The 12,127-nt window shown below is 34.3% G+C and overlaps 3 protein-coding genes across 8 annotated transcripts; 2 read left to right on the forward strand and 1 right to left on the reverse strand.

Annotated features, from left to right (window-relative positions):
- The first annotated feature begins 159 nt into the window (after positions 1-159).
- On the forward strand, positions 160-5,358 carry Eif4b (eukaryotic translation initiation factor 4B). 3 transcript variants are annotated; one of them, XM_076773181.1, is made up of 12 exons: positions 160-374; positions 582-707; positions 1,662-1,843; positions 1,917-2,024; positions 2,121-2,349; positions 2,428-2,703; positions 2,785-2,998; positions 3,339-3,387; positions 3,463-3,577; positions 3,662-3,758; positions 3,824-3,890; positions 3,951-5,358. In XM_076773181.1, exons 1-12 carry the CDS (start codon positions 365-367, stop codon positions 4,017-4,019), a joined length of 1,542 nt encoding a protein of 513 aa, XP_076629296.1. In that variant the 5' UTR covers positions 160-364; the 3' UTR covers positions 4,020-5,358. The 3 variants fall into 3 exon arrangements, with proteins under 3 accessions (XP_076629296.1, XP_076629298.1, XP_076629297.1); XM_076773183.1 differs by having other exon boundaries at positions 3,674-3,758; XM_076773182.1 differs by having other exon boundaries at positions 1,665-1,843.
- On the reverse strand, positions 4,836-8,764 carry Sec15 (exocyst complex component Sec15). Of its 4 annotated transcripts, none has more exons than XM_076773179.1 (13): positions 8,424-8,764; positions 7,857-8,022; positions 7,492-7,778; positions 7,277-7,379; positions 6,954-7,199; positions 6,717-6,884; positions 6,583-6,654; positions 6,374-6,508; positions 5,879-6,249; positions 5,586-5,820; positions 5,354-5,495; positions 5,057-5,243; positions 4,836-4,975 (listed from the first exon to the last, which is right to left on the reverse strand). In XM_076773179.1, the coding sequence occupies exons 1-13, from the start codon at positions 8,507-8,509 to the stop codon at positions 4,852-4,854; spliced, it is 2,322 nt and encodes a 773-aa protein (XP_076629294.1). In that variant the 5' UTR covers positions 8,510-8,764; the 3' UTR covers positions 4,836-4,851. The 4 variants fall into 4 exon arrangements, with proteins under 4 accessions (XP_076629294.1, XP_076629293.1, XP_076629292.1 ...); XM_076773178.1 differs by lacking the exon at positions 8,424-8,764 and adding an exon at positions 8,126-8,300; XM_076773177.1 differs by having other exon boundaries at positions 4,852-5,243.
- Positions 8,765-9,432: 668 nt separating this feature from the next.
- Positions 9,433-12,012, forward strand: Rsf1 (Repressor splicing factor 1). Its single transcript, XM_076772503.1, has 3 exons — positions 9,433-9,590; positions 9,873-10,457; positions 11,055-12,012. Exons 2-3 carry the CDS (start codon positions 9,880-9,882, stop codon positions 11,080-11,082), a joined length of 606 nt encoding a protein of 201 aa, XP_076628618.1. The 5' UTR covers positions 9,433-9,590; positions 9,873-9,879; the 3' UTR covers positions 11,083-12,012.
- Positions 12,013-12,127: the final 115 nt, after the last annotated feature.

The raw sequence follows: 12,127 nt of genomic DNA on the forward strand, positions 1-12,127 counted from the left end.
CCCATTTATTTATTGACTAAATTCTTATAATTTTCTAGTATCGAGGTAGTATTTTAGTATTAACCCATTCGGAAGAATTCGATCAACTTTTTAAAATTATTGTTTGATAATAAAAATGCAAAGTTATTTTTAACTACCATCGTCGAATAGAGTATACATTTACTTATATAATTCGTTTACGTAAGATATTCGCTAAATAAGCATATACGTTTACTTTTTCTTTCCTCGCAAATTTGCAATGTACAATGTTGGCCGACATGCATCTTTCTAAAACGTGTTTCATGCCTTATGGATCCTGAGGTTGGTCGTGCGGTCCATCAGAACGCGGACTTGATTTACATTGCCTTAAATTCAAGCTGCAATCATGTCTTCAGGTAAATTTTTTCTAAAGATAGAATTAAAGGCTTAACATTTTGTTCATGCATACGTGTTATCAACAGTAGAATCGTTGGTGTTGATACGTTTTTTCCATTTTTCGCAACATAACCAAACTTGCAAACTGCAGCATGCTTTCAATATTGCACCGTCGTTAAAAAGCTCTTCGAAGAATATTGGTATTTACCTATGTTTATTTCCCTCAGGCAAGAAAGGGAAGAAGAAGAAGTGTACAACTGTAGATTTAATGTCATTTCTGGCTGATGGGGGTGCAACACCCGCTGTGCCAGTGAAACCATTGAGCTGGGCTGATGAAATGGAAGAAGATCATGGTAAAACAAAATTTGAATTTTTTATTCTTGTAATAATCTTTAATTCTGTACATCTTAGTGAATAAATTTATATACAGGGTATTTTATAAGAAACAGGTCACCTTAATCCTCCAACTGCTGCAGTTTAGAGTCTTATACTGGAATCATTTCTGACTCTCCTCTATATTTACATTGCTTGAGTTGTTTTCAGATACCATATCAACACAGTGACAGTTGCTAGAGCCTTAGATTCTCATAGATATATTACCACTATTGAATCTATGGCAAATTACATTCCAATTTTTGATGTTGTATATGAAAGAATAGCAACATCATGATTTATAGAACAAATGATATTTATTCGTTTATACACATATTACATGTAGTTGTACAAGCTTGTACCTATTACAAACATGTCTTTTATAATATTCACAAATATTCTTATTTGTGTAGAAAATAATGATATGAATAATTCTTTGCTGATAAATATGTGCAAACAATCTGCCATTGTTTCCATGTATCTGCTTTTACTTACTAACAAATGTTACCACAAAAGAATTGGAACTTGTATATTAGTAACATTAGGTGCAGTAGTTTGTCAAATATGTCCTGTAATCTTGTATTTTTAGTTCAGTATCAAACAATAAAACAGTAAAAACGAAAATAACAGAAAAAGTAAAAAAAAATAACAAGAATAGCAGAAGAATAAAACATACTTTGTCACTGTGTGTGTCTCGAAATGGCGAGTCAAAAGTGACTTTGACATAGTATGCAGAAGGCTAATATCTTTGCTATTTTAAGTAAAGTACAAGCGTCGCTTACAAATTTTTATAATACAGATATTAAAATCATGCGTTTTTAGTAAGAAATCCTATATGTCAATATATCTAAAAATATATTTAAAATGCACATCACTATTAATTTATGTTGTAAGTACACTCTAAAATATACATATTGGCCAATGTTACGTGGCAGAAGGATTTACATCAAGAAGCAGCAAAGAACCAGTAATTCTACCTACAGCTCCAAGAGCTGCACGAGATCCTCGCGGTACCGATGACGATGTTCCTACTAATCCACCTTATGTAGCGTATCTTTCCAATTTACCTTATGAAGTGGATGAAGTATATCTGACAGAGTTTTTCACAGGCATGAAGGTCAGTTTGTTAAATCAATGTATAATTGGAGTACTTGGTAGTTACACTAGTTTGTATTATTGTTATTGTTCAGATTTCTAACATACGTCTGCCGAAAGATACTAATAAACTCAAGGGATTTGGATATGTTGAATTTGAAGATCGTCAAAGTTTAATCGACGCTCTTAATTTATCCAACACGGTATGTTCGGGGTTTTATGATAGAATATGATGCATTTACTTGATAACTTTTCAACGAAGATAATACCAAACTATGTATAAATTGTGTTACTCGTAGCCGATGAAAGCAAGGAGAGTACGAATCGATGTTTCAAATAGCATTACCGATGATCGTCGTGGTGGACGTATGGGCAGAGATAATCGAAGAGATAATTATGATGACGTTGAACGTACATCTGGAGATTGGAGAAGCGGTACACGAGATGAAAATGCGCCTGCAGAGGGTGACACATCATATCGAAGCCGATATGATAACAGGGACAGGGACAGACGAGATGATCGCGAGGGTATTAAATTAAATTTAAATATCTGTTGAAAATATTTTTATCGAAAATAATGATAAAATTAATGTGTTTATTGTTTAGCTCCTGAGCATGAGAACAAGCCCGGTGCATGGCGTGAAAATAGTGATAGAGGAAGACCAGCATTTAGAGACAGAGGTGGTTTCAGAGATGATGATAGAGAGAGAGACAGAGACAGGGAGTGGGGTGGTAGTCGTTATGATAGGGGTAGTCGAGACAGAAATGGAGATAAAGGGGGCAGTTTTGGGCCGCGCCGTAATTATGGAGATTCCGATTGGAACAGAGACAAAGAGAGAGATGCTCTGCGTAGATCAGAAAAATCCAGTCTAGACAGTAAACGTAAGTAACATTTATTTATACCATAGCTAGAACAGCATATTACAATAACAAATTTCTACTAAAAAAAATTTTTAATTCTAGCCGAATCAAAGACTAGACCGAAGCTAAATCTAACGCCTCGAACAAAACCTATTGAGCCAATTGCTGTAAAAGAAGAGCAATCTGCTGCTCCTGCACATACGTCATCAACAAATATATTTGGTGCTGCAAAACCTGTAGATACCACTGTCAGAGAAAGAGAAATAGAAGAACGTCTAGCAAAATCATACGCAGAATCAAAATCCAGAGAAGATGGGTATGGACAAAGAAGAAACTGTTTAAATGTTTAAACAATAGAGATTATATAATTACGATTATTATTCTCAATTTGTATCTAGACAATCATTTTACCCATTTTTGTTGAGTAGAATTACAATAGTGCCCACTTAAGTGTCCGCGGTTATTCCCACCAATTCTCTTGGAAGCCAGTTTCGGGTGCCAACTATTGTATCTCACTCGCACTTACCCTCCGTCCTTATCACCGTTGAATTCTGAGAAATAACCATGCCCGCATAAGTGACCGCGGCCGGTCCCAAGCGTGGTCACTTAAGCGGGCACTACTGTAGTTCAAAATATTAACGATATTTTCTTTTCAGGGATTCCGAAAAACGCGGTAAGGAAGGTACTTGGGTCAAACGCAATGGAGTAAGTTTGTAGTGTAAAAGTTTGTACCATGACAGATATCTATATATTTTATTAAATGTATGATATTCTTGATAGGAAGGGCGTGATGAAAAAGATAAAGAGCAACGAAGCCGACCAACTTGGCGGATGGATGAGGACAAAAGTCGACGAAACGAAGTATTGCCGCCGCGAAGTCAGTTCGCTCATACCGGTAAATTATTTAGTTTAGACCATAAATAAAAATACTTGCATCAATTCATAATATCTACACGATATAACTACTTTTATAACTTAGAACAATATGCAGATTCTCGAAGTCAACCCGCTTCTCGTCCTGGACTACCGGCTGTAAGAACTCCTCAAAGACTCAACGAAACTCGTGGTCCAGATAGGTATCGAGCATTCTATTAATTTTGTTGTGCAAAAGTATATGTTTTTTTAACACTTACGTTTGCAGAGACCGAAAAGATAAAGAAAAAGATGATGTCAGCAAGATGCCAAAGGCAAGGGATGAACCAGTTCCAGTAAGTGAAAACAGTTTAAAATAAAATTTTTGTCAAAAATTCTAAGTAATTTTTTTTCAGGATTTCATATTTTCCAATAAGTATTTCTGTTTACCTGACGATGTGGGGCCTGACAGTGATGAGAATTAGTTCTGACTCGCTATACATCATCAATTAAATTGTGCCACATGCATCGTAAATTGGTCTATATATGCATATTATTAATTTGTTTTATCTCTATTAAATACTTATCGAATTAATTCATGAATCAAGCATTAAGCACTTGGTATTATTTTACAGGAATTATTGTTGATTTGTATTTAATCTATTTTATTATTCTTAATATAATACCTATCTGCGTATGTATTTACTTTATATTTCGGTATGAATGTTCAATGTCATTAAATCGATTTGAAAATTCGGATAACTTCAGAGTGGAAAATTACAATGAACTTTTTTTTTGTATTTCATTCCGAAGATAATTGCACCCGTAAGACTTAGGAATTGGGACTTCATACGTCATACTTTATCCATTATACAGTTATTGTACGATATGTAACTCATTTACATGTAATATAACAATACCAATTTAGGAGGAAGCAAAATAATAAGTGTATGGGAACTTACATGATGTATTATATTCAATTGCCTGGAATTCAATATCGCGCGAAATGATTAAATAGATAAACAAGAGAATTGGGCGATTGCAATGTAATTAAACATCGAAAAGTTAATACTACATGAACATGAACACAATGAAATGTACATCACGTGTCTCGTAACGCGGCATGGAATTGCTATTTTAACAATCGTTGTATCATGACAATATAATGGAGTTGTAACGCGATCGATTAATGCAATTTTTTTTATAGCCATTTTATTGCAATAATAGGTTTCTAAAGAATTATGCTTGCAGCGTATATATTAAAAATTATGTATTTACAATCTCTCTTGAGGTATATACAAATTGACTTCGTTTCATTTATTGCTGAGTAGTTTGTGCCAGTTGGCGTAGTTGTTTCAGTACGGTTTCCAGAAGCTTTTTCTTATCCCGTTCGCTTTTCTTTAGCACAGAAAATACTGTTTTTTTATCGGACTCCTTTAACCTATAAGTATACACGTCACTAAAATGTAGATATCGATATATATCGATTAATATACCAAATGAAAGAAGGCATGGTACATACTTCTCTAATAAAAGTACAGCCATGTTCGGAGTTACCAGAATATATTTACTTGATTCATGACCATAGTCATGAAAATAAGTAGGCCAGTCCCAACTCATAAATAAGTCTAGTAATTGTCTTAATTGTGCAAAATATTGAAGCAAGGTTCCTTCGGGCAAACCAACTACAGGTTCCGAGGCTGCAAATTCTAAAAGTTAAAAGTATCTTTCTCACTTATGTTCGATTAGTTCGTTACAATCAGAAATATTTTGTAACCATATATTGTATATCTCATTTAAAAATAAAAGTGTCACGTACGTTCACATTGTATTGTATCTAAATTGACTTGTTGAAGAGCACCCATAGATATTTGTTTCACGTCTTCGCTAATTAATATACCTAATATAGCTTTCGCTATGTGAGAACAAGCGGCTTTACACGCAACTTGTGCAACTTCTTCCTAAAAAAAAAATATATATATACCTCCTTTAATTATTAAACGTTAAGTTACTCGATGCAAAATGTTTTTAATCGAACATGGAAGACGTACAGGTAAATTGGTAAAACAAGTGAAAGTACTTTGCAAGAATGCTATGAGATCAGTAATAAAACCGGATGCATGTCCTTGAGGTTCTGCCAAGTTCCAGTCATAATTTTCCAACTCTAAAAACTCGTCCAGTTTATTCGTTAATTTATCGCAAATTTGTTTTTCGGCATCGTCTCTCGCGACTCTAAACATAGCTGATTCTACGCCCATACAACTCAATTGCCCCTCATGCGGTGTTCTGAAAAATTCATGCAGAGTATTATTTGTTGGTTATTAATAATTTATTTAATTCTTACCCTGTGATATTAGTCACGAATTCTTCTAAATATTTTGTGGATTTTTCGAGGTAGCCTGTATTTATTATAATTTGGACTACTTGTAAAAGTGCCAACGATGGCTTCCGAAATAAAGACGATAAACATCCACTAAATGTCCTTGTCAATAATAAATTCGTTGATTTACAAATCATTTCATCTATCTCCGTTTGTGTGAAATTTAGATCGTCTGAAAATTTTAAACAAGCATAGATGAATTCCTTAACTTGCTGATAAACTTTTGGTACCATATCTGAGAACGGAAATTTTTTTGGAAATTCTGTTCTTTCTAATTCCTCATCGTGATAAGGAAATAAGTCAAGGACATCATCATATTCTTTTTGCGTGGTCACCTAAAAGATAGAAATACGCATAAGATATAAAATCAAATAGATACGGTAGTGCCCATTTAAGTGACCACGCTCGGGACCGGCCGCGGTCATTTATGTGGGCACTACTGTAGATACGGAAACATACCTGAATTGGTAAAAAACTATCTTCGTCCAAAATATCTCTAAACACTTGAACCCAATGTTGCATTAAGACTTCGTTATAATGTACTCGAATTTCTAGTAATAAGTTACAAAGTTGCCCTATAGAATACCCATAATTCTGCACAAGAAGAAAGTAATAAGAAACATATTTATGGCATCAATAATTACTTTACAATATATCAGACTGCTTACTCTTAAAGTTGTGTTAAACAACATTATAAGATTTTTTATTTTTAGGATAAGCACTGCATCTGTACAATATGCCTAAAAAAATTATTATTTTATTGAAGAAAAAAGAATACTACTTGTGCATTATTATAACTTACAGAGTGAGTGCGTAATGCATTTACTATGTTAGATAGCGCCATAGTCCACAACTCGTCCAAATAAGATCGTGTAGCTAAACCATTACCTGTGTTTAAAATATGATCTTCTACTACAAAGAACCCCATAATGCCTTGTAGATAAGTTTGATAACCAGTTATACTCTCGTGCTAAAAATATGAAACAAAAATTTAAATATGAAACATAATAAGATCATGTCTTTGAATAACAATATGTACCATATTAATAGGCGACTGCAAAACTAGTCTAGCTTGCTGCTTTCTCTGCTGTCTGTAGTATGCTTTGAACGTTTCCCCTTCACGAAGTACAGTATAAATATGCATACAACGATATACTGGACTGAAATCCATTAAGTCCTGAGCACTTAATTCTTCTTCGCCTTCGTTCGACAAAGAATTTCTAGCGTTTGTTCTTTTCTTTTTACGACCGATAATCTCGGCTTCGATAATTAATTGTTCCTGTGTCTAATGTAAAATTCATACAATGTACCAATTATGCAGAAATGTATCTATTAAATTGTTTATTTTTTAATTGTACTCACATGTCTCATAGCAACTTCGCCGATTTTTGGTGAATACTTTCTAATATTTTCTAAAAAGTCTCTTAAATCAGACATGGAAGCATCCTTTATATTTTCGCGGAGTCTAAAATCATTGTAATCTATCAGTCATTCGACTTAATATTTCTGTACAATTTACTTTTTAGTTACATTCTGCTGTAAAAATAAATATTGTTTTATCTTATAGTGTTACTCACTGTGGAATTTGTTGAGTAATTTGCGAAGAAAATCTATAATTTGTTACTTTTGGTAAATCATGATGTTCTAGTTGCTCCAATGTTTTTAATGCTGGATAATAACGTTTGTCTTTCAACTGTTTCTGTAATTTTGCATAGGCAGCTAAAACAGGAAGACACATGGTAAGGCTATCTACAGCTGCAGCCATATTACTTTCTACTTTGCGTGCTTTAACAAGCTCTTCTCCTTTCTCTATTACTTTGGTGGAAGTAGCAGTGATACGTTTATCAAGTTCCAATATTTCAGCCTGCAAACAAAATGATTAAACTCTATTAGATTGTATTCTTTCATCTTACATAATAATTAGACTTGAAAGTATGCTAACATTGAGTTGTTGTGCTTGAGAACGAACTTGTAACAGTTCCCGGATCGAATCGATGAAACCTTGATAATGATGATTACACATTCTTTCAATATCTTTGTCATGTGCTTTGATACGCTCATCGAGCTTCTCCATAAATTTTTGATGTTCATGGCCATCATAAATTGCTCTAAAAAGAGAAAGAATCAAAAGTAAGAATGTTTACATTGATTGCTGTTTCTTTTTATTTAAAAACTGTCTTTCTTTGGAAGAAATATTTACAAGAATAATACCTGAAAACAAGACCTATACTATTAGTATCTGTAGATTCTATTTCAAATAACAAGTATTCATGTTTTGGTACCATATTTGACAGTAGATTGTCAACTTGGCTAGTTAACAATCTTGACATGGTACAACCCTAATTCAATTTTTCTTTATCTTACTACAGGGACATCCACCCCCGTTTTTCACCCTTCCAGTGCGCATATGTATGGTAAGGGTTGCATCTGCGTGAAGGGGTAGTTTCGGGGAGCGCGTCTTTTAACGAAACCATCGGCAAAGGGTAAGTTTTACGTTACGTGTACGTACCGAAAAGTCGGGCCCAAATAATCATCTATGCCTTCTATTTCTTGAATAAGAATGTCGTATCGTTGCATTCTGATTAACTCTGACATTTTGATCACGTCTTCCTCAAATGGAAACGAAAACGTAACAATTTTTGACAAATTAATTCAAATACCCTTAGACTCACTAAGGTCAAGTAATTTCCATTTGTTGTGTAACTATTGTCATATCAATATAAAGAAGTTAAATTTAACGATTTATTTAGTTCATTTCCGTTATCGAAAGCACCATTATAGAAATGGCATTGCCAATATCATTCGTTTGAACTGCCATCTTCGTGAAACTGCATTGTCGATTCTACTACATTTGATGTATCATGTAACCATACATACGCACGTCACTTTGCGACGGTCACTGAACTATCCAATTTAACGGTATAAAATACTATTATATTGTATCATGGAACATATATTTCAAAGTGTATCGTTTATTTTGACTTATTAGAAAAATTTAATCCAATATAAATGCGACCACAGACATTTAAATTAGGCGTTAGAAATGCATATTGCTTGTACCAGTTTGGTCTCATTTAATCAGTAAGAGAAACCGGCGATCAGTTTGGTAGATGCGATTACTGAAAGTATTTTTATCGATATAAAGTATAGTATCTGTTGGGCGAACAAAATTCCTTTAAAAATACAAAATCTGTTTAAGCATTTAATCGCTCATTATTTTATGCATTCCATTTACGTTGTTTTTGGTCAAATTAATTTCGAAGGATAAACACGTTCATGGGTACGGTCTGCTCGAACGAATCGTAATATAGGAACGAAATATAATGAGATAAAGGTTTCTTTAATTTAATTCGTTTCTACGATTAAGAGTTTCGTTTAGCCTTTGTTGGCGGTAGTTGTTAAACTCTTAATCGATGAATATACCGAGTGGAAAAAGTTGTTTCTTCGTAGTATTCCTTTGAAGCGGAACAATTTAACCGAGCAGACCGTATGAGCTTTTGGCGTCTGGGTTGGAGACGCCAAGACGTCGGATGTAGTTTCTGTGCACTGTGAACCCCGGTTGATCCTCGCCTATCGATTGTATCGTACTAACGGCGTACTGGATATCCTTTTTCCTGCTGAATTTCTCAAACAGTTTAATTGAGAAACGAAAATTTCGAAGGGAACTAAAATACAAGTAAGTCTAGTGCCGTGTGGATAATAACTATTATCAAAATCATTGGCGCGCAAGCACTTGATTTTCTGGCGTTCAAGATCTATTTCACAGTTTACAAAGAAACCATTGCGAAAAGCTATTATCGTAATCTGTTGTGTTCCTACGTTATTAATCGTCTTTACGTGAAGATAAAAGTGAACCGCAGATCGGAAATAATTGTTCGTGCTGTCTTTGTTCGATTTGTTTTCGTTATTTTTTCAAATACGAAAATCGGTTTATATATATTTGAACTACAATTTTTAGGCAAAACATGACACCAGAGGGATATACACGGGTTTACGTCGGCGGACTTAATGAGAGCATCAAGAAGGAAGATCTCCAGACAGAGTTTGAAAAGTATGGGAAGCTAAACAAAGTTTGGGTTGCTTTCAACCCGCCGGGTTTTGCCTTTATCGAATTTCTAAATATGAACGAAGCGGAGCTTGCGTGTAGCAGTATGAATGGCACAGAAATAATGGGTGCCAAGTTGAGAGTGGAAATTTCACGAGGTAAAGGTCGCGGTGGAGGCAGGGCTGGTATGGGAGGATTCAGAGGAAGTCGAGGTGCTGCGAGTAGGGGCTATGGTTCTGCAGTCTCCACTGCGCTGGGTTACAGAGGAAATAATGCATATGCAGATTATGGAGGTTACTACGCAGGCAAGGGTGGTGGAAGTAGAGGTAGAGACTACTACGGAGAAGATTATATGACCAATCGCGCTGGCGGTTATGTTACTCGAGAAGGATATACACAAAATGTCTATAATAGCGGAGAATCCAATGCTGATTATTATACCAACAAAGGCACTGGCACATCGAGGTATCGAAGTCGTTCTCCGGCTGCTCGTGGCAGGTACTAATGATACCAGTCCTTGTAAAATGATTTTACATTATTCTACACATATACACAAGACCAGTGAATTTAATTCGCTTGTTAAACAGACCAACATACATAGCAACAATCAGTTTGTTTCTATTATTGGTAGAAGGCATCGAGTAATCCGTTTTTTTTATTCATACTACATGCGACAAGAGTTCTTTAGAAAACAACCGATTGCATCTTTTAAAATAAAAGAGCTCTGTATAAAAAATACAGAAGTATCGGTCTGGACTAAGTAATCAACTTATTTTGTAATGTTTGGCAGAAAAATGTTACAGGCTGAAATATAAACAGCAAATTATGTTAAGGAATTTTCGATAATTACATGTACGAATAATTAAGTTTTAATATATTTGTTTGGACCTATGGTGACATTAGCGTGCAAAATATACACATGTAGAGAAAAATCATTTGTTGCATGATATTGGCATCAAAGATCGATGCTGAATAAATTTGTTGCATGTACGGACGTATCATGCAATTAGAAATGTACTCTCAGTTAATGAGAATTATCCGCCAGACGAAGGCGAAAGTAATGTGACATCCTATTTTGCACTTCCATGTTCACAGTCATCGTCATCTTCGTGAATGCACATAAAAGATCTACACTGCATTGCCAATCTGAACTGCGGGCCAATCAGCTACCCGCCCTGGTGACTACATTTCTATCCAATCTACGCAGCGACCTGTATATAGACAAGAACTACCATTGCAGATTAAGTTGTGCAATACCATTTATATAGTATAATTTAGTTCCACAGTTTGTAATCATTTTCAGAACATTACTCATTATTCATAGAGACGTGTTATTACAAACTTTATATACAATGAATGAAAGACAGATGAAACAAATTACGAAAAAGATTTGAATCAGCAAGCCATACGATCTTAGTCTAAAATGAACTTATACGAGTGTCTTTTGCCTTCTTTGAATTTGGGGTATTATATGTTTTATAATATTGAATAAGTTTTTTATATGTATTTTTTTATACTTCTTTTAAGTTTCTTTTTATAAAAGAAAAGTTTGACATACCATATAAAAAAGATCTAAGATAACATTCTTCTACAACTTATGCCCTTTCTGTATCTTCTGTTTCTTTTAATGTTTACTGTGTTCTATGGGGGTTCCAATATAATGGTCGATACTTTTATATCATCTATTATGGACGTACTTATTGTTTAATGAATAGTAATAATTTCATTTTTAAAAAGGAAATGAAATGAGGAAAATTTGCGCAATTTTAGCCAAATGCACACTACTGCTCGTATATACTTAATTGTGCAGCTTTGCCTTAAGAACTTTTATACACCATGTGAAATCAAGATTAAAGAGCTGCAAAATTAATTCATTACATATGATCTAAAGTATGGCCTTGAAATATATGTGCAGAGATAGTATTGCATTTGGAAATTTTTGAGCGTTTATCACTGTGGATACTCAAATGAAAAATACTAAAATTATGGTAATAATGTTTGCCATTGCTGTAAATGATATGGAATTGGAAATCTATTAAATGATTTGCTCTCACTACTGCCCGCCACCCTGCCTGCCTGCCTGCCTGCCTGTCTGCTTGCCTACTTTCTTAAAGTTTACGATATTCACTGGTTTCTTTTTCAAATCAGGAACAAATGTCGGAAGATTT

Source organism: Colletes latitarsis, chromosome 9 (assembly GCF_051014445.1).
Source record: "Colletes latitarsis isolate SP2378_abdomen chromosome 9, iyColLati1, whole genome shotgun sequence".
Taxonomy (NCBI): Eukaryota; Metazoa; Arthropoda; class Insecta; order Hymenoptera; family Colletidae; genus Colletes; species Colletes latitarsis.